This window comes from Calliphora vicina, chromosome 2 (assembly GCF_958450345.1).
Source record: "Calliphora vicina chromosome 2, idCalVici1.1, whole genome shotgun sequence".
Taxonomy (NCBI): domain Eukaryota; kingdom Metazoa; phylum Arthropoda; class Insecta; order Diptera; family Calliphoridae; genus Calliphora; species Calliphora vicina.
Window position 1 is genome coordinate 53,256,658 of NC_088781.1, and position 27,867 is coordinate 53,284,524.

At 30.3% G+C, this 27,867-nt stretch overlaps 1 protein-coding gene across 1 annotated transcript in view; it reads right to left on the reverse strand.

Annotated features, from left to right (window-relative positions):
* The window catches only part of spir (spire type actin nucleation factor), a 176,912-nt gene extending 150,460 nt beyond the window's left edge, over nucleotides 1–26,452 (reverse strand). Inside the window, exon 1 of the mRNA XM_065499694.1 lies at nucleotides 25,474–26,452. Within this exon, the coding sequence (XP_065355766.1) occupies nucleotides 25,474–26,197 (724 nt within the window). The 5' untranslated portion in view covers nucleotides 26,198–26,452. The remainder of the gene's footprint in view (nucleotides 1–25,473) is intronic.
* Between the last annotated feature and the right edge of the window lie 1,415 nt (nucleotides 26,453–27,867).

The window sequence follows — 27,867 nt, forward strand, 5'->3', positions numbered from 1 at the left end:
TTGCACATTGCCAGCATTATCCATTCGCACTTTCTTCGAAACTTAATTTTTTTATAACTGTCTTTTCTTTTTTACAGGTTTGTTTGTTTGGCTTTTTTTTTTGTTTGCAACATGAAATAGAAGGTACAAGACACAACATTATAACACCTCTGGAAAGAAAAACAAAGAATAAACCATTTCCAAAAGAATTTAAAAGAGATTTTATAGAGTTAGAAGAGAAAAATCAATATGACTGCCTAAACATGGCATCTCGTATTCGAAAAATTTAACAAATTTGAACTATTTGGAAAGCTTTGAATTCGTATTGGAAAAGCTGTAGCATCGGAGCTTTATAGCTTTTCGTATAGCATACTCTAATTGAATCGTTTATTTCAAAAACCAGTCCAAAAACAAAAAATCCTAATAAAATTAGAATATTTCGTATTAAATTTATAATAGTCAATAGTCAGAATAGTCAGAAACCAGTCAAGTGCAAACTTTATATTAGTTTTTAAATATATTTTAATATATGTAGATAAAAAAATGTTTTGTTTATCAAACAGTTACACAAATGGTTAACTTTCATAGGACAAAATATCAATTTTGAAAAAGTAATTTTTAGGTTTCTAGGATGTTTTCTTTGATTTAATCAAAATCAATAATTCGTTGCTTGACTGGTTTTTGAACTAAATGATTCAATTATCTTGCAGCTTTTCTATTTGTCTGCGGTAAACAGGCATTTTTTTAATATTTGATTTAAATTTTTAAGGCACCTTTTAATTCATAAAATTTGATAAGTTTGATATATTTGTTTGCAGCTTAAATAGAGAATTAATAAATTTTAATTTTAATTAGAAAAGCTCCTATGCTTTCCTTTCATATACATATAGCATATTCTACTTAACTTGCAGTCTTGCTATTTCTATGCGGAAAACTGCATTTGAAGAGCTTTTTCTCAAAATATTTTATTTAAAGCTTTCAAGTAAAAGGAATTTTATTTTATGACTTACCAAGATTCAAGATTTCGAAAACGGTATGTAAACTGTATTTATTAGCATTTAATAGCTCTTAAAAAGCTTTAGAAAACGTTTTTAATAAAAGCTTTTATTATAAACAGGGAGTTTTTAACAGCTCTAAGATGAACTTGATACACGTGTATAAAACATGTTCAAAGGATTTACGGTTAAAAATTCCTTAAACAGCTTTCTTTTAGTATTTAATAGCATTAAAGAACTAAAATTTAAAAAAAATAAAATGAAGTTATATCCAACAGATTTAATTATATTTATACGTTTAACTCCTCATAAATAAGTTTTGTTTGGAACCTTTCAATAGGCTTTTAAATAAGCTTTTGGTCTCAAAATTGGTCTCAATTTCGTCTCAAATAATTATATTTAAAACTTCCAAACAAATCATTTTAGTTAAAAAAAAGTTTTTAGTTTACCAGTTGTTCAAATGTATTAAATTTTATAAAAGCAATTAAATAAAGCAGCCACAAAAGCTTTAAGATTATTGCAATTAGAAAATGCTTTTATGATTAATACAGTTCCTTTAAAAATCACATTTATGATAAAACTTATTTTTAGAAAAAGCTTTTAAGATAACCAGAAAGCTTTTTCACGTTTACATCTTTTACGTTAAAATATAATTAATATGGTTCTAGAATATAAATAAAATGGTAAAAGCTTAAAAAAAACCTTTAAGGTTTATGATATAAATGTTTTTTGTAAAAGCTTTCGAACTTATTAATTTTTATAAATCTATGACTTCAAAATGCGGGATTTACAATAGATGGCGAATCTTTTGAACTCGATTTTTATTTTTAATAACTTATATGTAATTTTGAAGAGTACATATCTGTCATTTATTCTCACTTAGTTATTGAATATTATAGTTGAAACAACAAAGCTTTTGTTTGTTTTGAAAATATCAAATTTTGTGTCAAGCGGGAAGTTTTGCTTTACTTCCTTATTTTGAAAAAAAGTGCCGCTGAAGCACACCGATTGCTCATCAAAGTCCGATAGATGGTTTTTTGTTCGTTTCAGAAGTGGTGATTTTGACAAGGAAGATAAATATCGCCCAGGCTAGACAAACAAGTTTGAAGACCAATAATTGAAGATATATCTCCATGAAGATTGTTGTCAAACTCAACAAGAGTTTTCAAAATCATTAGGAAGTACTCAAGCTGCAATTTCAAAACGTTTGCAAGCAGCAGTATTCATCAAAAAGCAGGGGAATTGGGTACCTTAAAAATTTAATCTAAGAGACCTTGAAAGACGATTTTGTACGTCTGAAATTCTGCATCAACGCTATATAAGAATAATTTTTGCACCTATGCATTACTTGCGATGACAAATGGATACATTAGGATAAGCCGAAGCGTAAGAAAAGCCAAATATCCATGGCGCTAAGGAAATTCTCTGTCTTGGGTGGGAGCAAGTGTCCATCTATTATGAGCTACTGAAATCTGGACAGGCCATCACATGAAACCTATATCGAACACAACTAATTCATTTGAAGCGAGAATTACCCGAAAAATATGAAGAATATGCAGCCAGACATGAAACCGTAATATTCCATCATGACAGCGCTCGGCCACATTATGAAATACCTGTTCAAAACTATTTAGAATGAAGTGGTTGGGAAGTTTTTCCTTATAGTTCAGACCTTGCCCAGTCCGACTAAAATTTGTTTCGATCGATGCAGAGTATCCGAAATTGGCTTGATTCGTTCTTAGATTAATCGCTTGCATAAGAATTATGTTATAAATAGCTTTAAAATAAATGACAAATTTGTAATGATTACCCTAATTTATAAGTTCATCGACTTGGGAAATGGTGTATCTTTCAGTATGGTGTATTTATCAGTTATATTTAAAGATTTCTTTCTGCTTTGCTTAAAAAACAAAACGATTTAAAATTGTAATGTCTTCTTTTGGTACTCCTTCTCCCCCATTTTACATATAAACCCCAGCTTTCATGTCTGTTTTTTTTTTAAAAAAAACTTTTGTTGCCACCTGCTTATTTATTGACTTTAAAATAATATTTTCATATGTAAGCTTAAAATTTCTTTCTTTCCACCATTTAAAACATAACTATGTTACTAAATTTGTAGAATCTTGACCTGTCTTACTAAATCACACACACATTTCAGTAGCAACACTCTAACCAATCCAACTAATGACATACAAAACTTTTCAACAAATTGAAAGGAAAAGTATTTTTGTTTTGTTTTTTCTGATTAAAATGATGGAAACTAATATTTAGATTTGTTTTATTTTTCTTTAATGCGACGACTATAGCTAATTTGAATTTATGTATTCACAAAATAGTAAAGAAAATAGTGAGAAAATAGAAGAAAAAATAACTGAAATACTTGTACTGCCTTTTTTCCGCTTAATTAAAACGTTTGTAATGGTTTTTAAGGCTGGTTCACCTGTTGTTGGTTTCAGAAGCATTGACAACAGCAACCATTAACAATAAAATGTTAAAAACGGGTTTTAAACTTTTAATACTTTTTTTCGTTTATTTTTTTTTTTTTTTGTTTTTTGTATGTTACTAGTTTATAAAGACACGAAAAAACGTTAAAAAGAAATTGTTTACGACCAAGTTTGTGTAGTAATACAAAAAAAATAAGTTGGTCTTTAGCAAACGTTTATTTTTTGTTTCGATTTTTTTTTTGTGTAAATTTTTCGCATTGCAGCAAAATGTTTGCGATAACTACGTGCAGCTCTAATAAATTTCGTCAACGAGGAAATTCGTTTATAGAAATTTTGAAAAGAGACCTCATTGGATAAAAGGTAACTAGAGAATATGGAATGAGGGAACTGGACTATGTAAGACTACGTCTTACAATACAAAAAACGTCTTATAGAATAAAGACTACGTCCTCTACAACAGACTACGTCCTCTACCACAAACTACGTCTTAGAATAAGGACTACGTCTTATATTAAATACTACGTCTTATACCAAAGACAACGTCTTATGCCAAAGACAACGTCGTATACCAAAGACAACGTCTTATACCAAAGACAACGTCATATACCAAAGACAACGTCTTATACAAAAGACTACTTCTTATACCAAATACTACGTCTTATACCAAAGACTACGTGTTATACCAAAGACTAAGTCTTATACCAATGAATAAGTCTTATACCAAAGACTACGTCTTCAAATAAAGACTAAGTCTTAGAATAAAGTCTACGTCTTAGAATAAAGACTTATACCAAAGACTACGTCTTATACCAAAGACTACGTCTTATACTAAAGACTACGTCTTATACAAAAGACTACGTCTTATACCAAAGACTACGTCTTATAACAAAGACTACGTCTTATACCAAAAACTACGTCTTATACCAAAGACTACGTCTTATACCAAATACTACGTCTTATACCAAAGACTACGTCTTATACCAAAGACTACGTCTTATACCAAAGAATAAGTCTTATACCAAAGACTACGTATTATACCAAAGACTACGTCTTATACCAAAGACCACATCTTAATCCAAAGACTACGTCTTATACCAAAGACTACGTCTTATACCAAAGACTACGTCTTATACCAAAGACTACGTCTTATACCAAAGGCTACGTCTTATACCAAATACTACGTCTTATACCAAGGACTACGTCTTATACCAAGGACTACGTCTTATACCAAGGACTACGTCTTATACCAAAGACTACGTCTTATACCAAAGACTACGTCTTATACCAAAGACTACGTCTTATACCAAAGACTACATCTTATACCAAAGACTACGTCTTATACCAAAGACTACGTCTTATACCAAAGACTACGTCTTATACCAAAGACTACGTCTTATACCAAAGACTACGTCTTATACCAAAGACTACGTCTTGTACTAAATACTACGTCTTCTACCAAAGACTAATTCCTGCTTTGAGGACAGACCTCTTAATATTTATTTTCCTCCTATACATTCAATTTTCCCATTCACAATTAAGCAACGTAAGATTACGCAAAAAAAAGAAGCCCAAACAAATACTTTTTTCAACAATTACGCTGGCAATTTATGTTTGCAACACTTTGGCGGGCCGATGGTGAATGTAGTTGAATTGTTCGTTCATGCTGTTGATTATTAAAAATGTTTAATTATTATTACTTTTATATTTAATTTACTTTTTCTAAATTTCATTTTCCACAATTAGTTGTGTGTAAAGTAAATACAATTGTTATCGCACTTTATTCACTTTTTATTTATTAAACAAACATTTTATTTGTTGCACAATAACTTTTAAACATAAATACAGAAACTTTGAAAGGCTGGCTGGCTGGCAGAGCGAGTTTTGTGAATGTTTTTTTAGCTAAAAAGCCGCCAAATTGTTAAGCACCACCAGCAGGCTGCAGTTATTTTAACTGCAACATATTTCTTGCATATTTCTTACGCAGCGTAACACAGCATTGATTGCGTTTTTGCTTGCAGCAGCGTCTGGTTTCAATTAAAAACCGTTACGTTACATACATACGTTGTTTGGCAGTTTTCCACAATTTAAATTATTTCACAGAGTTTATTTGCCTTCATTAATTCAATTTAATTCAATTCATCATTTTATTTAATATTTATTTCTTTCAATTTCTTTTGTGTTTTGATTTTGCTATTCATGAGTGTGCGTTTGTTTCATATGTTGGTTTTAATATTTTTTTATTGTTAATTTTTCACTTCTTCTTTTTTTTCGATTTTTATTAATAAATGATAAGATAAGAATTTAAATTATTAGTTTATGTTTTTTTCTTCGCTTCTTTATAATAAAAATTTTCTTTAGGTTTTAAATTGAATTGTTTATTTTCATTTGAAATTTGTACTTCTATTACTGGGCTGATTTTGAAATTTTTAAAAATAGCAACAAAAAAAAGACAACGTTATCAGCGCAAAACAAATTAAATGCAATTAATCTAGATTTGCGTTTGTTTTGCTTTTTTTTAACAAATTTTTGAAATATTACAAGTGATTCCATAAATAAATAAAATATTCATTTGCGTAAATAATAAAAATAAAATATCATGTGGTAGAAATTCAGAAAATAATGTTTCCAGTTTGATAAAAGCTTCCAGTTTAAATTCTAAAAAGCCTTTGTTTACTGGCACTAACTCCTGAGAGCGAAACAAAGAACAGATCTCACTTCTCAGTGATTTATATCATCTTCAAAATGCAATGGCAGAATATTTATTTGCAATTACACAATTCAATAAGAACGTGAGATTACAACTTATTATCAAAATGAGCCCGGTTAATGACTTCTTTTTGCAATTTCAGAATTTCATTGATTAAAAATCGTACCATCTCTGAGGAAAAGTTGAGATAAAGAAATATTAAACATTAAACAATTATTAATTTCACACCATTCTGATAAAGTTGATATCAAAGATAACCCTTGGACCGCTCTAGCACGTGTTTAAAAAAAACGTAATTATAAAAAAATAATATGTTGTATAATAACTGAACCGGAGCTAATTATCCATTTATATCAAAAATGTGAATGGAATGATAGAGGAAGTAGCGATTCATATGGGCCTAATTTATAAGTTACACGGATGTCAAAACGAGTTCCTTTCGACTAACTAGCACATTAACCAGTTACACGAGGGAGTTTATTCCAAATACGAACAGTTCGGATTAAGATAGATTTTCTCTGTAATGAGTTTTTGGATTATTTGATCACTAATGGATGAGCTATTCTGCACGAATGTGTTTAATGTAAAAATTATGTTGTTTAGGGAACAAATGATCCAATTCAAAATTAATTGAAGTAATTATAATGTTCCAGTTCAATTTAGACACTTGGAATATTGAAATACATTTTCTGCCCTGCTAGAGGCGTCATCAGCTATCTTAAGTTGTCCAATATTTTTTATACACATCATAAATATTGAGAATAAAAGTGCAGTATTGATTATCTGTATTCACGGCCACCAAATAACATCCCTCTGAGATTTTTAATTTAGAAAATTTCAATATTGAAACAATTGAAATAATAAATCAATAGAGTTAGAGACACCCAAATGCTTCTTACAATATTTCAAATGTGTTTTGTCCAACGTTCATCTCTGAACTAGATGGGGACTAGAACTGAACTAGAACCAGAGCGGAACCCCAGCATAACCATGTTCTTTCGTCTAAGCTAAGCACAATAAAAAATTACATTGTCTTAAAATTATGGAAAAGTTTGGAATTTCGAAAGACCAGCAAAGTTGGATTTAAGTTGATTAGCAAGGTTTTAAAAAACAACTTGTAATGACTGTCATCACTGGAGGAGATGCAGACGGAAAATACGTATCATCCCTAGGAAGATACGTAGTATTCATCTGCATATTATAATGGAGAAAATCTCTTATTCAAAACACTACGTCTTATTCAAAAGACTACGTCTTATTCAAAAGACTACGTCTTATTCAAAAGACTACGTCTTATTCAAAAGACTACGTCTTATTCAAAAGACTACGTCTTATTCAAAAGACTACGTCTTATTCAAAAGACTACGTCTTATTCAAAAGACTACGTCTTATTCAAAAGACTACGTCTTATTCAAAAGACTATGTCTTATTCAAAAGACTACGTCTTATTTAAAAGACTACGTCTTATTCAAAAGACTACGTCTTATTCCAATGACTATGTCGTATTCCAATGACTACGTCTTATTCCAAAGACTACGTCTTATTCCAAAGACTACATCTTATTCCAAAGACTACGTCTTATTCCAAAGACTACGTCTTATTACAAAGACTGCGTCTTATTACAAAGACTACGTCTTATTCCAAAGACTACAACTTATTCCAAAGACTACGTCTAATTACAAAGACTACGTCTTATTCCAAAGACTACGTCTTATTACAAAGACTACGTCTTATTCCAAAGACTATGTCTTATACAAAAGATTATGTCTTATTCGAAAGTGAACGTTTTATTCGAAAGTCAACGTCTTATTCAAAAGACTACATCTTATTCCAAAGACTACGTCTTATCCCAAAGACTATGTCTTATTCCAAAGACTACGTCTTATCCCAAAGACTACGTCTTATTACAAAGACTATGTCTTATACCAAAGACTATGTCTTATTCAAAAGAATATGTCTTATACATAAGATTATATCTTATTCAAAAGTGAACGTCTTATTCGAAAGTCAACGTCTTATTCGAAAGTCAACGTCTTATTCAAAAGGCTACGTCTTATTCAAAAGACTATGTCTTATACAAAAGACTATGTCTTATTCAAAAGACAATATATTATTTAACAGACTACGAATTATTCAAAAGATTACGTCATATATTAGAGACTACATTGACTTTCTAATACATCTTATACCAAGGACTACGTCATATACTTTGGAGATCAAAGAATATTGTATATCTACAAGGAAACAATCAACATAATATGTGAACTCTGGCCATGATGAAAATAGACATTGTGCCTTCACATTATTGAAAGACTGCAATCCTTATCTCCCAACAAACAATTGGAGGGTGCTTGGAGGAGGTAAGGATTATTGACAAGAAATAATAAAAATTTTCTAGTTCCAACACAATGCTTTGCATGAGTAGAGCTGAGGATGATTATAATACGACTATATATACAAATCAATCTCAACCACTCTTAAACAGTTGCTCTAGTACATCGAATATCATCAATTAATTTATATAGAGTAAATCTTCCAAGAACCCTGAATTTTGAGGAAAATTTTCATGAAGTTTATTAAATTAAAATTTAATTAAAAAACATTGTTTGTTTGTATTGTATTTCAGTCACAGTAAAATTCAATTTCATTCAAAATAAGTTTTATTTAAGTGAAAAAGCCAAATATACTTTTGTGCAAATCATAATACAAAATTGAATGAATTCCAAGAAAAATCATCATCAACATCCTGCACACGCTTTAAAAATGAACTTGAACTTAAAAATATAACAGATTTAAATACAAATATACATAAATATTCTGCATTGTATATATGTATGTATGTACATAAAATGTATGTATTCATAATACATAGTATATGTAATGTACATAATTTACATACATACATTTAGCAATAACAAAAACACTGAATATGAAAAGTTTTTAGTAAAAATTTGTAAAGAAATTTTACTTTATTGAGACCAACGAGAGGAGAACCAACAATTATAACCTACGACAATACAAATACGAGTGTTTATAACGATTTTTTGTTTTTGTTGTAGGCATTTGTAGAGTGTTTAACGAAAGAGAGAGAGAGAGTAAAGAATTTAGCAGTGCATTTTAGAGACCAATGCGCATGTCCCATGACCTTCAAAAAGGAATATCATGCCTTCAATACACATACATTCCCACTTACATACTTTATACTCGTATTTAAAAACATATGTTTTTTATTTACAACAACAACAGCTATTTAAATACAGGCTGTTGTTTTTGTTTTGTATTTACGTTCTAAAAACGGAAATATCCTGATACAGGAAATGCTGAACTTCTGTTAAATACAGCCATGGCGCTAGACGTATGTAATACAGACTAACCAAACAGTTATTTATTTTTATACAAACAGACACACACATTTGCCCTAGAGTCCTTTTTGAAAAATATCAATATTTGTTTGTAGGTTATAAAAATACACTTGTATGAATCATTTCTTTTGGAAAATTTCAATAGAACTTTGAAATTATTTAAGGAAAAAGAAAGAAAAGTTTGTTGTAATTTAAACAATTTAAATAATTATAACTTTCGTTAAAAGTTGTAGAACTATGAGAGTAAAGTTAAAAGTTCTTGAAATATCTAAAGGATTTTTTAACAAAAAAGTTGTTTTAAGTTTGAAGAATTTGTAACAAATTGCAAATTTGCTAGAGACAATACTAATTGAAAACTTAATTAAATTTAGTTTGAAACATGGTATTGTTATTGATAATGCCACAGCTGGCGCCTCGGTACCGGCAATTAACAGCCTAAGTTCAAACGACTTGACAACCAGTCAGATGTCTATAGCAGATGGTAACTCGGATGCGATTAAGATGACCCAGCGAGAAAAAGTTGGGTCTATGTCGTAGTGATGCGAAGTCAAAGACAATATTGTAATAATGACCTATATCCAAGGACAAATTAAGAACGGTTAAGGCTAAACTAACCATAATCTAGTACCAGTTCCGAAAACAGTACCGGAATGATCCGAGTTAACTAGGCCAAGGGCTGTCAACACAGCAATCACTGCTGCTACAACAATAGCAACCAGGCCAATGCGTCGTTGAAACGCAGAATAGTATGTTTCTGGATACAAAATTGTATGTCTTAAGTAGAATTGTTATTCAAAACTTTATTAATTTTGTTTACAACATATGTTGCAGTTATGTTTATTAACTCGCAACATGTTGCTGGCAACAAAATTCGTATAAAAATGATTCATTCAGTACAATTTTGATGAATTCTTAAATGTTTAAACAATGTTGCCAGCAACATAATGCCAACGATTATTGACATCTACTAGAAGCAAATACGAAGCTTTGAGCAGAATTTCATAAGTCGTTGAGTAAATTGTACTCCAAATAGTTTGGTTTCCAACATTTTGCCAGAACAAAAATTAAGGTAAATTTAAATTATGTAAAATTAAGATTAGGTTATAAAGGCAGCCAGTATTAACCAGCTCACTTGGGTCTTTGAATTGGTCCCCTTGTGATACCCTAAGTATCATGCTCAAAAGGTCCTTCACATGTCAGAAGTGGACGAATCTATCTTCCTGACACCCACAGTAGATAGTTCCGCAAATTGGGGGCTCGGACTACCTATTGTCGCAGTCCGAGCCGCCGATAGAGCAAGGCAAAGACAGATGAGATGTTCAACCGTTTCCTCCTCGTCTTCATCATGGCAACTTCTACAGAAGTCATTGCATGGATTGTTCAGTAGCATGCGCACCAATCAAGCAGTGATATCAAAGCTCGCAGCCTAGCCCTTGATAGACCCGTGAGAAACATTGACCTCTGTTGGTCAAAAACGGGCCATGTAAGCCTCGATATCGAGCAATTTGTCAGATTATACCATCTGTGCTGAACAGACTCAAATAATTTACGCTGTATGAGTGATTTACAGCAGAAGATTGAACTCATCAACGGGAGCCTCTTTTAGCCAGTTCATCCGCAATAGCATTACCATGTCAACCACAATAACTCCAGGTTAGAATGTCGCGCCATCTCGTTAAGAGATACCGGCATTTATGTACCAATCTGGATGTCGAGTATACACCAGATAGGTAGGCTTACTGTCAGTACAGATTCATCCACTGTACAGCCCTTTTGATCGCTGAAATTTCAGCTTGAATTACACTACATTGATCCTGTAGCCTGAAACACACCCCCTTATGAAAATGGAAAATATAGAAGCCACCACCCACCACAACCGCAGACTTGGAGCCATCTGTATAGATGATAAACATGTCCCTAGAAGAAGGTAAATCGCTCGCCAACGATATAGAGAAACGTCTGTCAATCGTGCAGATCAATTAACCTTTCCATGTTCTTCAAGAGGAAGGACGATAGTCTACTAGGCCTAAAGTCCTTTGGTCTAGTATGGGAAGACTTCTCCCCCTTAGTTATGAAGGCTACAGTACATCTGGTCCAGGACTCCGGAATATAAGACCAAGCTAAGCAGGCCGAATATATACGAGTCAACCAGGGTATGATTAAATCCACATTCCGTTGCAAATCAGCCGGAATGATGCCATCAGGACCCGAAGATTTATATGGGCCAAAGCTACGCATGGTCCATTTCAGTCTGTCCTCGTTTATGAGAATTGAGACTCAACAAACTCCACAATTTAAGGGTTCTTTGAGTAAATTAAATCTAAATTTATTTAAAAAATGTTGCAACATGTTGCTAAGGACTAAAATGAATCAAAAGATGATTTCAATAGTTTAATTTCATAAATACTTTACTAAATTACATTTCCATTAATTTTACTTAAAAAATGTTGCTGACAACATTTTTGTTGCAGCATGTTGCAAAACAAAATTTAAATTTCAATCTATGCTCACAAACTATACTATAAACAAACTCCATAATTTAAGGGTTACTTGATGGTTCCAAAATATTGAAAAATGTTGCTAACAACATGTTGCTGCAACTTGTTGCTAAAGACAAAAATGCATCAAAACATGATTTCACTAGATAAAATTAAAAATATTCTTAAGTAAATTTACAAATTTTATAAATTTCTATGCAACATGTTGCTAAACAAAATTTAAATTTCAAACTATGCTCACAATAAACAAACTCCATAATTTAAGGGTTACTTGATGGTTCCAAAATATTGAAGCAAATTGTTGCTAAAGACTAAAATGTATCAAAACCTGATTTTACAAGTTAAATTTCATAAATTCTTCAGTAAATTACATTTTTATTAATTTAAAATTAATCAAATCTTAAGTTAATTTAAATATCCATTATTTTTCTATGCAACATGTTGCTAAACAAAAATTTAAATTCCAAACTATGCTCACAATAAACAAACTCCATAATTTAAGGATTTCTTGACGCAATTAAATCTAAATTTATTTAATACATGTTGCAGCATCTTGTTGCTAAAGACTAAAATGTATCAAAACATGATTTCACAAAAATAAATAAATTCATTAGTAAATTAGATTTTCATTAATTTTACTTAAAAAATGTTGTTAACAACATGTTGCAGCAACTTCTTGCTAAAGACAAAAATGCATCAAAACATGATTTCACTACATAAAATTAAAAAATTCTTAAGTAAATTTAAATTTCTATTAATTTTCTCTGCAACATGTTGCTAAACAAAATTTATAATTTCAATCTAAGCTCGCAATAAAAAAAATTATTAGAATTCCCGACCTAAATAATATTCTGTTAAAATTATATATCTATTTATTATATCAGGCCTTGCAACATGTTGTTGTTATTTAAAAAAAATGTATATTTCACACCCATTTAGCTCCATAACAACATGGCCTATTAACAGCAAATTACGCAAAAGAAAAATTAAATAATGATGTAGTATGGTGGCTGCGTTAATCATCTACCAAAATACAAAAAAAGACAACAAATCAAATAAGTTTGGTTTGTTAAATTATGGAAAATTTAAATGTTTTTGTTGGCTGCAATGTGCAGTTTGTAAGAAAAAAAATTATTGCTTTAACACAACACCAAGTGATTTATGGCTATTTTTTTCATATATTTTAATAGTTTTCATCATAATTTGTAGACATCTTTTTTCGAATTTGAAAGGGGACAAAATTATGTTAAGACATCAGTTATTATTCAAAATAAAAGAAGCACTAGAGGCTAAATATATTTTAGATTTTGTTATTTTTTTTTTGGTTTTGTTTTTGCTTTCATTTTGGTGTCTTCATAAAGATTTTCGTGGCTGAAACCAAAACATTTCAATTTTAAATATTTTACTACAGACTACAACATACAATTTTATTAATGTTGTGCGTGATTTTGTTACATTCCGGTTAAATATGTTTTTTTTTATAGAAAAAAAATCATATTTATAAAATATAAGAAAAAATACATACTTTTACAAAAAAACACTTAAAATATGAAAAGTTGTAGAAAAAAAAAGAGAGAGAAAAAAATACTAGTGGCAGGTCTCATTATAGAAATTAAGTGGTAATTTATACAAAATAAAAACCATACATATGAAAACCGGAAAATAATAAATATTTCACCATATGATCCATCATTAAAAACTATAAAAGAAAAAAAAAACAAAGCACAAACAATAATAACAAACACAACTACTTACTGCAAATAAATTAAAGTATAAATATACTTTATACAACATCAGACTCATAGATTTTTACTTCTTCTATGTTTATTATAATGAATAGAGTCAGTCGTAGTAGTCGTAGCGAAATCAAGACATTTTCACTTCATAATTAACAGCAAATAATGAAAATATATCAGCTATCCATCCAATGCCTAGCAATGAATGAGGTGAGGTGTTGCCTTGCTACTTGTTTTCATACAATAATATTTAATTAAAGAAAATATGAATTGTGAAAAGTTTTTTTTTTAGCAAATTCTAAAGAGAAATGTAAATAAAAATTCCCACCATAAACAGGGTTAGAGTTGAGCAACATTGATGTTGTTAAGCAAAAGTGCAATATGTTTTGACAAGAAATTCTTGATGTAATTTTGTTTTTAATGTAATTTAGAAGTTCATTCCCTAGAGTAAAGGGAACTAATGCTGAACTAGTCAGGCATTTAAAATAACATTGTCATAGGCATGACAAATTGGATACCCTTTAGAGATTCGGTGACAGTTCACTGACTACTCAAAAAGTCACTTGACCTGTGAGAGATAGCACTGTTGTCCACATTTGGTGATCGACAAATAAACAAATAATCTAATTGAACTCATGCGAAATGTGGGATTCTTCCGATCTTGTACCTGATCGTGTACAGCAGTGAGTGCTGCAACATCATCAACATGACCAAACTGTGGCATAAATCAGAGCATAATGTAGCACAAATACATAAATATTTATAACCGAGAAAGTGAAGGTGAAAAGGCACGCAAATAAAAATGCAGGATTCCCCTGGGGTGAACCATCTGGATCGATCTGAATTAGATTAGAAAGACACACATGTACCCTTCAACATTGGTCCCATGGGATACCGGAAAATTGCACCAATCCATTCATTCACGAAGGCATTTTGCATCTGACGTTCGTCTCTGGCAGATTCGCCAGATCAACAAAATTAATATACCAGGCGCATGGGACTGTTGCAGATAAAGAGTTTTATACTTCATTAAACTCTGACAACTTCTACAGAAATCTTTATTGGGAGATCGAATATCGTGAAACACGAATAGATATTAGATATTACATTCCGCACTAGAACCTGGAAAATACTCGTCAGAACCGTAAAACGACAATTATAGAATTGATAATCTATATTGATATTCTTTTCATAAAACTAGGACATTATTGTATGACCGCAATCGCAGAGCTTTTTTAGTGTACGTTTTATACCATGAAATCGGTCAATCTCCACTTCTAAGAGCCAAGTCCCTCTCTTTTCCAATATATCTGAGAAGTGATAACCTTGATGACCTGGAAATCTGTAGCCCAATCCTTAAATGTCTGGTTAGGAGATTTACAACTTTTAAAGGCCAAATTGATTGTCGTTAAAACATCTAGGATATATTTAGGGTTGCTTGGCTGTTGATATAGAAATGAATATTCTCCCAATAAATCCGATCTGAGAAGTGATAACCTTGTAGACCTGGAAATCTGTAGTCATTAAATGTCTGGTTAGGAGATTCAAAACTTTTAAATTCCATATTGATTGTCGTAAAAACATCTATGATATATTTAAATTTACTTGGCTTTCGATATAGAAACGAATATCCTTCCTGTAAATCCGATTAAATCTTATCCAATTATCTTTATGGCTAAGATTTCAACCTATAGAACTCAACATGGTTCAGGAAGTCTTGAAGATACAACCCGTCCCATTTCGTTAAATATAAAAGCCTCCACTCAGGCATTCTTTCCATTTTGAGCCATCAGAGAAGACCTCTAATGCAGTCACTCATACAGTTCATGTTGAAGAATGGGCTGGGTGTGAAATAGTCCAGGATTATCCTGCCTATTCCAAAACTCCTTCACCTCCATACGCCCGTAGCAGCAAATATACTGGCCGAGTTCAAAGCGACTATGTTGCCATAATATCAACAGTTCTTTATGACATAAAGAATAGTCAGGTCCCTTTCGCCTATGAGTACATAAGTGCTGAAGTCCATAATATTCTCCCAAAGGACTAACGATGGGTGAATTTTAAAATAGCTCTTCACCAAACAAAAGCAGCCAATATTAAAATGGGTTTGGAGTAATTCCCTAAATATTCCATATGGTCTCTCTATATGAAGAAATAACCGTAGTCACATTTTCAAAGTGCTGAAAAGTGTTGAAAGGCGATATTCCATCCGCATCAGAATTTACAAATATACTTTAATGATATGAAACACAATTGTCTCATTGTCACTTTGAAAGATGCTCTATACACACCCGATAATGAATAAATATCAGCTAGGCTGTCGATCTCATAATAGCTAAGCTTAACGCTCTTTACTGGGAGACATTTCAGTTGACAAACCCGTCATTGATCTATCAATATGAATAAAACTCTCTAAATAAAGAAAAAGTTTCCATTTATTTTCACAACCAATCTTATTAATATCTAAAGTGTGTTCTCTCTCAAAAACGAATAATCAGGTGCGGATATGGACACAATCCTCTATCAAAGAAGGTTTTAGGTGCAGAGTAATCATTATCACTCAGGTAATTAGCCCACACGTGATAATCTAGCTTGAAGCAGGACCTTCAAAATATCCAACAGAGAGATGTAAGTGGGTTTCTGTAAACAATTTGTAGTGGGAAACAGATTTCTTCGGAAACTTAAGACGACTCTCATGAAGGTAATGAGAAATTACAACCGAATCTTTTTAAAAAATATAAAAAATTATTTAGGAAATATGTTTTGAATATTCTAGTCCATATTTAGATTAAGATCCGCCAGGGTTGATCTGAAGTATGTCCTCACTAAAGAGGGAAATACAAGGCCATCTCGTAGAGAAGATTTCATATCCGAAATACATGATAAAAATTGTCACAAAGCATCAATATTCTACTCAATATTTATATTAAGCACAGTCAGGGTTGATCTCAAGTGTGTCCCTCTTAAGAAGGGAAATATGAAGACATGTCTTCCTTCCGATGATCAATATTGAGAAGCTCCTATTGAAGTCACAGGGCTTCGTAAATAAGTATCAGCCGATTCTTGTTGAACATATAAGAAATTCTTTAGGAAATATGCTAAATATCCTACTGCATAATCAGATTAACAACCGATCGTTATGATCTCAAGTCTATCATTCCCACGACAGCCGGTTCTACGCATCGGAATGACCCGAGTTCACTCGGCCAAGGGCTGTCAACTCACCAAACACTGCTGCTATAACAACAACATCTCAAGTCTGTCAATACTAACGAAGGAAATACGAGTCATGTTTACGCTATGAAGGTCTATATTCGGAATTTCCTATTGAATATGAGATATCCAAATTTTAAGAGTAACAAGACTTCATCGAATATTTGTTTGACCTTCAATGTTCAATATAGAGAATTTCTAAAATGGTCACATCACTATTGTGTCAATGCTAATTGCCAATAAGACCTTGTTGGTATAACAAAACGCTAATTAGATGACAATTATATCAAGATAGTAGATTTCAGACCATCTAAGAGATATTGGGCGGCTTAGAATTAAATGTAGGCAAACAGAAATGAGTTATAGATTTAATCTAAAGTCTCACAAGGCCTCTATGAAGGTAGGCAGATATGTTTATCTAATCCATTTGAAAACAAAGCAACATAAAGATTTTTAAACATTCAACTCCATATTTAGATTAAAACCAGTCCGTGAATATCTTAAATATCACATCGCTAAGGAGGGATATACCAGGCTATGGTGGCTCTCTGAAGATTAATATTGAGAATTTTTTGTTTTCTGAAGAAGGGATATAATAATTGCCTGTTACTGGATGTCGAAAGAGAAATTAGTCGAAAAACCTTGTATGAAACAAGCTAATTTCGAATGATTTCAAAAGATACTTTTCTTTCAGCATCCAGAAACTAACAAGAAATTTGTACTAAAATAATCTGCACTGTAGTTCCTAGGACACCAATAACTTTGAGTCTAATTGCCAAGTTAAGAGACATTTGGTAACGAGAACATCATAATAAAAACAAAATTTGTGTGGGTAAGTACATCGAGAAACTGATAGCGTCGGACTGAAGGACTTGTCTTGTTAACATAGAAGCATAATCAGCTTAATTTAAAAGTGAAGCACATCGAGAAACTAATAGCGTCTTACAATGCATGGACTTGTCTAGTTAAGCTAGAAGAAAAATCGGCTTAATTTAAAATTGAAGCAAGATCTTTGTAAACTGTGACTAAACTGACACTTAAATCTTTTAAAAAATATAAAAAACATTGAGAAAAACTTGAAAATTAGAAATTTATAAATATTCTAATACATTTTCAAACTAAACACTTTCCCATATCCAATCTTTAGAAAGAAACTAACACTGTCTAGGTGTTAATTTGTAAAGGGGTATAACTCACTTTTCTAAATGGGCTACACAACAAGTATTTTCTTTTTACCTTTTTGTTTATTCTGTAAAATAAAATCTTCACACAAATCATAAAAATTTATAGAAGAAAACCCAATACAATGTCTAAATACCAATAAACAAAAAAATAAATAAATAAATAAAGTATTGCAAGTATTGGTAGCTGTTAATCTATCATAAGCCTTTCTTTCTTTATTTTCTACTCTTTTTTATCTTTACAAAAGAAAACATTTACATCTTGTCCAAAATAATGGCCAAAGGCTGGGGAGTGAGTGTGTAAATTGTAATGTCGATGCCGTTTTTATTAAAAGCTGTGTGAACGTTTATGGCGACGACTTTCCAAAAAAAAACATTCATAAATTTTAAAAAACTTTAAGAGAGAAAAAACTGCATTCACACTACTTGCTGCCTGTGTCGATAGATCAAATCAACTCCAAAAAATAGGCAGCATCATTGATATTAAAACGTATCAAGCAACCTGTGTAAATGTATCTATCTATCGATTGTTTGGATTTTGGGTGCAGTCTAGTGGTGTGTGTGTATGATGTTGAGGAGAGTGATCATTAAAGATTGAGTGAGTGAGTGCTGTTGTAGTGTGGATGAGTTATTTTGTGGGGGGATACTATTATGGTTGATTGGTGTTGATCGGATTCCCATGAAATGTGTTTATAAAATTTTCGTTTTCTTTATTTTATTTTGTTATTTTACTGTTTAGTAAGTCTGCTCTGCTGTGATAAATTAGCGACAGCTGTTGGTATCATGGACAACATGAAATTTATTTACTTTCAACACTTTGTTGCTAGAGTAAAGAGATGTAAACAAAAGGTGGAAATTTCGGATGCCTGCTTTTGCAACTGTCGCCAGAACAAAATCAACAAGTTGTCAATAAAACTTAAAATTTGCTGATTTTAGAATGCTGACATTTGACGAAAAATGAATAAGAAATTCAGGAATACCTTAGTACCAGCAATCAATAGATTTTGAAAGAGAGACAGCATTTTTAATAAGATTAAAAAATACCCAATCCTTTAACCTTTGAATCCTTATGAAAATGATAATCTAAAATATGCAATACCTCATTCCCATTAAATCTACTTGCAGTTTTCACTTTTTATTACTGATTAAAATTGACACAAACATTATTTATCATTTCAAAAATTAACTCTTAACTGGTTTAAATTGATAAGGTGTTAAACAAAAGAGAAAGAGGTAGAGAGTGTAAGAAAAACAATAACAACAACAACAACATCTCTGATAACAGCACTCAATCACCGTGGGGAAATAAAAGAAAATAACCAAAACAATGTATAACTGAGCAGAGCAGAGTGCAAAAGAAATTATAATCAACCAGGTTTTATTTGTTGTTGTTTTTTTGGGGGGGAAAATTACTATTTGTTTGTGTGTGCTGCTGTTGGGGCTACCAAATGTTTGGCTGTTTGAGTATTGTTTTTTTTTTGTTGTAAACATGAATTATAAATTATAATAAAATTAACCGTTAAGGTCATTCATTGTTTATATCACTGACCCACTGAAAAACAAAGAGACAAGATATCAAAATTACAAAAACAATAGCATAAATTACACTCTACCTACGATGACTACGACGATCATGAATTAAATATGTATTTGTTATTAACAAAAACACATACAATGTCTGTAATTTTACTTGTATACAAAACAACAAAATATGATTTTCCATTATCATTACAAAAACCGAGAAGAGTTGGAGAAAACTTTCTCCCAAAAGTGAAATAATTACAAACATAAGAATCCAACAGATTTTTTCTTTTAAATAAAAATAAATATGTAGTTGAAGAATGCTGCATTAAGCTAGAAGTTCGCATGACCTTCGCAAAGCCCCAATAGCAAACTGGAATGAGAATTTGATTTATTATAAAGCCTATAATGACAATCGAATCTTTTTGAAAATTTAAGAAAATTTTTGGAAAAGGTTTTAAAATATTCTACTCCTTATTTAGATTAATGGCGTTTTCTTTTCTGACACAAAATGTTGCCAACATATTTTGTACCATTTATTAAAGATTACCCATACCCTCATAATGTTTTAAATTTTTAACGATCACAATAGAACAAAAACCATTACCATTTATGCAATTTTCTTTTATGTACCTTCTAAATGTTGTAAAACTATACATTTTGCTGTTTAAAAAGTGCTGCATTTCTAACCCTTTGATAAAATTGAGGGTGAAACGTGTAGCATATCTTCGAGGTTTTAGGGCAACATTATTTGAAAAGAACACGTTATACCTTTACCAAACTACATTTTTTTTAGAAAAGAACACAGAAAAGGGTAAAAGGTAGAATAAAGGCATCATTTATGCCAGAAAAGAAAACGCCATACGATTATTCTGTGAAGATCTCAAATATGTCATCGCTGAGTAAGGAAACACAAAAGCCATATTGGCACACTGAAGATCAATATTTACAATCTCCTAATTAAAGATGGGATATCCAAACAGAGAGCTAAAACATTCACAAGACCTCATAAAGAATGACTGAAATACTTTTTTTTCAATCAACTTTCCGAAGAATCAGATATTTTGCATACATTTTTCTGATATACGTTCGATAATTTGGTATAAAAAATCAGCAAAATCTAACCATAAATGATAAAGATAACGACTACCTCGATTTTTGTTCGATTTTAGATCAGTAGATCTTTACATAGAGTGTCTCTATGGCTTCAATCGTCGGTTTATATTTAATCTTTATACACTTCTATTTTAGATTCAACCATAGATCTCTATAATGGCTTAAATTAGTTTCAATGATAGCCATTTATGTAATCCTTATACAGTCTTTTACACATCATGCTTGAATTGTACTCTTATTCTTCATATAGTCTTGATAAGTTCAAATTTTGCTTAATTCGTAGGTCTTGATACAATCCTAATTTAGATTTAAACAAGGTTTTCTATATTGTCTTTAATTCACCTTCAAATGTCGGTCTTTATATATGATATAGTATATACAGTCCACTTTTAGCTCCACTCAAAGACTTCTATATATTCTTTACAGAGTTTAACCTGAGCTTCAAAAGTCGCTTTTTATAAAATCCAAATTTAGCTTCAATCGTAGATCACAATATGTTGTCAGGCCCATTCGTTAAATTGAAAAATTCGTTATATCGAGATGTTTTTTTAATTTTGGACAACTTTTTCTATATTGGAATTTGGTTGGATGAGCGGTGTGACATATCCAAATTTGTATATCTATAGTAGTTTTTACTAATTGTTCTTCTGGAGACTTCATTGTAAGGGATTTCGATTCGGAAAATGAAAATTAAACTCAGGGACAAACATTTAAAAAAAAACAGATTTTGAAGATTCTAGATTCCACATAATTTGTGTAAAGATAATTTACAGGAAACACTTAGTCACGATAAAATGTTTGTTTTCATTTTCTTCAAAATACATGTTGAGAATTTTGTTATTCCATATTTCATTCATTCATCAAAATTTTTAGTTTTTCTTTTAATGAAATTCTTCTACGGTTTTCCAAATTTAATTCACGTGAATTATAGCCTGATTCACAATATCGAATGAATGATTTCGTTCGCCTTCTAAGCGAAAGAAAGCTGATTTTGGATTCCCTAACTTCATATTTATGTGAACGAATCAGTTTTCTTTCGCTTAGAATGCAAACGAAATCTTTCATTCGATATTGTGAAAACAAGCAATTAAACCACTATAGAAAAAATGACAGCACCTATTATTAACCATTGAAAACGCTACTGGATCGACTTATTTTCTTATTTTTACATTCTTTGCTACTTTTGTTTTTTATACTTTCTGTTCGTTATATTGAGCGTACAATTTCCGAAATATTCGCTATATAAGGTTGTCAATGCTAAAAATTTGGTCGTTTGTTTGATTTTGTTTGTTTTTTCATTCGTTATATCGAGCATACAATTTTTGAAACGTTTGTTATATAAGGTGGTCAATGTTACGAACTCGACCGTGCGTTAAAGTGAGATTCGTTATACAGGGATTTGCCTGTAATTAGACAGTACAATTTTAGCTTCAAGCGAAGGCCTTTATATTGTCCATTTTTTAGTTTCAATAGTAGATCTTTAAACCGTAAAACATTAGCTTCAATTGAGGGCCTTTATACAGACTAAGTTCAGCTTCAATAATATAGTCCAAAATTAGCTTTAACCTCAGGTCTTTATACAATCTAATTTATTCTTCAAAAAAAATTATACTTTAAAATAAAAATTTTAAATATTTTTCAAATTTTTTTTCAAATTTTAAAAAAATATTTTTTTTTTAAATTTATTACTGAAAAAAAAATTATGAAAAAAATTTTTTGTTTTGTCAGTGAAAAAATTCTGGTCAAAAAATATTTTTCCCGATTTTGACCCATTGTAGGTCCAACTTATATACATACATCAGACTTATATATATCGTAGCAATGGACTTTGAAATATATATCATCAGATATCCATATTGTCTATATTAATGACTTAATAATCCAGATATAGATAAAAAATAGGCCAAAAATCGAGGTTGTGGCGAGTTTTTCCTTATATTTCAGCCAAATGTCGATTTTAAATAGCAAACGAACCAGGTCTATATACATATATGAATCATATACGTAAGTTATTTGGGGGCTGGGGAAAGTTGATTTCAACATACAGACGGACAGACGGGTATGACTATATCGACTCCGCTATCTATAACGATCCAGAATATATACATATATACACTTTGTTCAAATGAAAAATCCAGAAATTACAAACGGAATGAGAAACTTATATATACGTTGGCCACTCATAGTGAAAGGTATAAAAATGTTATTTTGGAAAAAAAAATTATTGTTTTATGTGCTGTTTTTCTATAGCGAACGAGTACTTTGAGTGGAAATTTAACATGTGTTTTGTTATTGTAACAAAAACAAAATACATGTAAAACGTCCATTCAAAACGCTCATTCGCTAAAACAGCACATTAAACTTAATTAAAAATGTCATAGTAATCTTACAAAATCTTGAAAAGTTTTTAATGAATTCCCTAGAAATCTTCCTAAAATTAATGACTATCGGAAACATCACATAAAATCTTAATCATTAATTACAATACTAATAAACACTAAAAACTAGCCACCAAAGTTGCAAGCCTAAAGCTGTATTTCTAAAAAAAACGAATTTAACAAGAACAGCTTAAAGCTGCTGTAAAAGATCTTCTCATATTGAAAATCATTTCCGTTTTTATGACATTATCATTTTTCATAGTAGCTCTGCAGTTAAGAGTAACTTTAAACCATTAAGAGGAGTTTTATGACGAAGCTGGGTGCAAATGAATAAATGAATGAAAGCATGATACTACCAGATAACTAAAGAATGAATGAATGAGAACCATTAGCATGCAAGTGAGTAGTATCGCACATAATCAAACAAACACTTAAGGTGTTTTTTTTATATTTTTTTTTTTGTTCTTTATCCTAAACACACTTGAGTTTTAAACACTGCAGCCGTACGAGTGTGAACAAAAGTCATAAACCCAGAGACACAGTTATGAATATAGCGCTTTTTTCTTAATTTAGAAAAAAAAATCTTTAACTTGGATTTGTTGGTTAGTGTTAAAGATATTAAAAATTTGATTTTAAAACAAATTATTGGTCAGATGCTGCCGCCAAAGATCTAAGAGTTTTCTTAGCATAACATGAAACATTATTAAGGTACACACATAGGTAGAGTACAAATGCGGTTAGTACTTAACTTGATCATAAAGTTTAGTGGTTTAAAAATTATCTTAATGGTAAATTGTGTAAAATATAAAAAGAATAGAATGTTGTATGAATAGTTACTACATATGTATTGATGTTTAAAATTTACACTTTTTCCAATAAACCTGGAAAAATAAGCATAATTTTTTAAAGATACTTATTAGTTGGGGTAAAAGGTTGTTTTCTTAAGAAAATATTTGACACAAAAAATTTTCTACAATAAATATTTTTAAAGATTTTTTAATATTCATAAGAACAAATTTGAGATTCAATAAATTTAATGATGTAAAAATTTAAATAAGTTTTTGCAATAAAATATATCATGAGATAATAATTTTGTTTAAAACCAAAGTTTCGAAAGAATTAATTCTTAATTCAATTTTTGAAATGAAAATAAAAATTTATCTTTTTACCATTTCGTTAATTAATTTATTATGAATTAATCCCTAGGCTTAGTTCCTTTGTGCTTCATTTGTATTAAATTCATTCCATTAAGAATTCATTCGTTATAAGTAGAATTAATTCCTTATTGAATCATTCAAAATTTCAGGAATTCAAATTCATTACAAAATAGCTTTAAAAACGTATTGAATGATTAAATTTTATTTCAATTCTATATTCGGCTGTGCCGAATCTTATATACCCTTCACCAAATTATACTTTAAAATAAATTTTTTTAGGTAAACAAAATAATTTTTTTTTTTTAAATTGTTTTTTAATTTTTTTTAAAAAAGTTTTTTCCAAATTTTTAAAAAAAAATTTTTATGGTTTTTTTAATTTTTTTTGTAAACAAATTTATGACAAAAAATTTTTTGATGAAAAAAAATTCGGGTTCAAAAATATTTTTCCCGATTTTGACCCATTGTAGGTCCAACTTACTATAGTCTTATCTACATCGTTGCAATGGACTTTGAAATATCTATCATCAGATATCCATATTGTCTATATTAATGACTTAGTAATCCAGATGTAGATCAAAAATTGGTCAAAAATCGAGGTTGTCCCGGTTTTTTGCTGATATCTCCGTTATTTATGGACCGATTTTGCTGATTTTAAATAGCAAACTTCTCGAAAGCATGTCTGACAGAATTATTGAAGATTTGGATCCCAAAGATATATGGGGTCTTCAGAAAATTGATTTCAACAGACAGACGGACAGACAGACAGACGGTCATGGCTTAATCGACTCCGCTATCTATAAGGATCCAGAATATATATACTTTATAGGGTCGGAAATGAAAAATGTAGAAATTACAAACGGAATGACAAACTTATATATACCCTTCTTACGAAGGTGAAGGGTATAAAAAAGATTAAGAGCCTGATTAAGTAACATGGCGGAAAACAAAATTTTCAAACGAAAACTGAATGATTTTCAAGCAAAAATTTTAAAATTGTTTTCCGGCCTAGTTTCTGAACTTTATAATGATTAAAAGCTAAGCAAAACTGAATGAAGAGAAATTGTTCAATTCAATTTGTTTTCGATTATCGATTTGTGGAATGAATGGCTGACATTTTTTTAATTCCGAATAAAGATTTTAGTGAATTAAGATCTATAACTAAAAAAATAATTGAAAAAAAACTTACCACCACTTTGCTCCTCTTGTTGCTGTTGCTGTCTTTGCTGCTGCTGCCTCATTTTAACATCCTTTTTCTTACGCTCTGCCTCCGACCATGAACAGTGGATACTGCCATCTTGATGTAAACTTAAATTATCCACAGCATCGGGTATTTCTAGCTCATTGAAAATATGACGTTTACCAGCAGCCGCAATGCGACGATACAGTGATATAGATTGATAGATTAAAGCCCAAGCTTGTTCCTCGGACAGAGGAGCCTTAAAAGATTCCAAAATATTCTTGACACTAACACAGCCCATGGGATTATTGCAGGCACAAATGGAGGGTGGTGTCGCTGCGGTTAGAGTTAGTGTAATGGCTGCTTCATTAAGATCGCCTGTTTTGGAAAGTAACTCTTCGTTGGCACTGTCCGGTGAGGTGGAGAGAAAACCATCTTCAGCATCGGAATGTTGCTGCTGCTGATGACATTTGCCATTGATAATGGGTTTGGCTTTGGTAAAAGATAATTTAGTTTGTTGTTGTTCAGTATTAACAACATTGCTGCTTGAGCATTCATGAGCGCCTGCGTCATTGCAAGCTGTGTTCGATGAGGACAGTTTGTTGGCAGAGTTTGTACAGCAATCTCCTCCACCCTCATCGACAGCTCGTTCATTGCTGGCTAATTCTTCGGAAATTTTTTGTTTTGTGGCCGACATATGATCACCAAATGTTTCTTGGATTTCGGTAGTCATTTTGTTGTTATGGGAGAATTATCTTGATGATTAAGCTGGGTTAATGTTTCAGGGATTTTGTTGTTCCCTTTAATTTGTTTACTTTTGTTCACAAAAATTATAGTTTTTTATGGAAATTTTACACTCAATTTGTTGTTATTTAGACAATTATAATTGACAACATTTAATAATTTAATTAGTTACATTAAAAAAACACAAAACATAAATTTTATTGGAATTTTTTCTAGTTCCACAAAATCACAAAGTTTTTAACACAGAAATCTGCAACAGAAAATAAAACACATTACATTTTTATTGATTTATTATTGAATTATTAAATTTATTTCAATCTTTTTTTATATTTTTATTTATTAAATTGTTATAATTTGTTTTAAAACACGCACGTTTGCTGGAATTTGTTTAAAATTTTTGATTAATCAAAAATAAAAAAAAAAAATGAGAGTGATTCACTTGTCAAAATTAAATGACTTTGATTATTATTGTTGTTGTTATTGTTTTCGTTTATTCTTTCACTAGTGTCATCAACTGGGTTGCCAAGAGTTAAGAAATTAAGCAAAATAGAGGGTATGTTGGAAATGTAACGGTTTTTTAAGTGATAATTTTGTTAAAATATAGACAAAAACTAAAACGGAATTAAATTTTAATGGTACTGAAGAAGAAATTATTTTGGAAAATTAATATGTAATACAAAATGTATGCTGCTAATTAGGAGGAGTATATAAAGTTTAATACTTTTGAAGAAGAAAATACAATTTAATTAATGCAAATCTGAAGGCTCGAAGTATAATTTTTCTAAAAATAATTTTACAGAGGAACTAGTAAATCCTGAGACTCTATTGTTTAATTTTCTCTTCGTTTTTTTACACTAAACGTATTTATATATGAAAATACTGTGTATTAATACTTTTCGAACATAAAATATTATTAAATCCAGTCAGATTGTCTGAAATGGTTTTGAAATCTTGTTTAATTTTAATATTTTTCCGCAATTTTAAATCTTATTTTATATTTTCTTCACATTTTTATTTTGCTCATTGGTATTTATAAATACATACCCGATATATAAGAAAATAAAATGTTTTTGAATTTCTTTTAAAAAATTGTATAAATACCGACCATACTTCAATAAAATCATTTGTATTATTTGAAAATCTGATACAAATTTTATTACATAAGTATCTGACAAATATTAATACTCAGTGTTGTCGTCTGTACATACCTTAATTAACATTTTAAATCGAATATATATTTCTTAAATTTAATTAATTAATTTTAAAACCAAACTGTTTAATTTCTTCAAATAGTTGCAGCAATTGAAAAAAATACTCTTAAAATAAAGCAAATATAATTAACTTGCATCATTCATTAATAATTTTCCCATCATAAGCACACAAAAAATACTCATTCTATTTATACAAATTACACATTTTAAAGCGTTATGCATACAACTGTATAATAAATTTACGAGTTTTACTATTTGATTAGATAAAAACTAAATTCAAATAGTTATATGAATATATAACATTTCTTTGAAGTGCATTCATGAATTAAATTGTACACATCTTTTTATAAACTATCTAAATTAAATAATATAACAGTTACTATACTAAACAACTATTTGAACTATATTATTTACATTAAAATGTGTTAACAACTGTTTAAATTTTTAT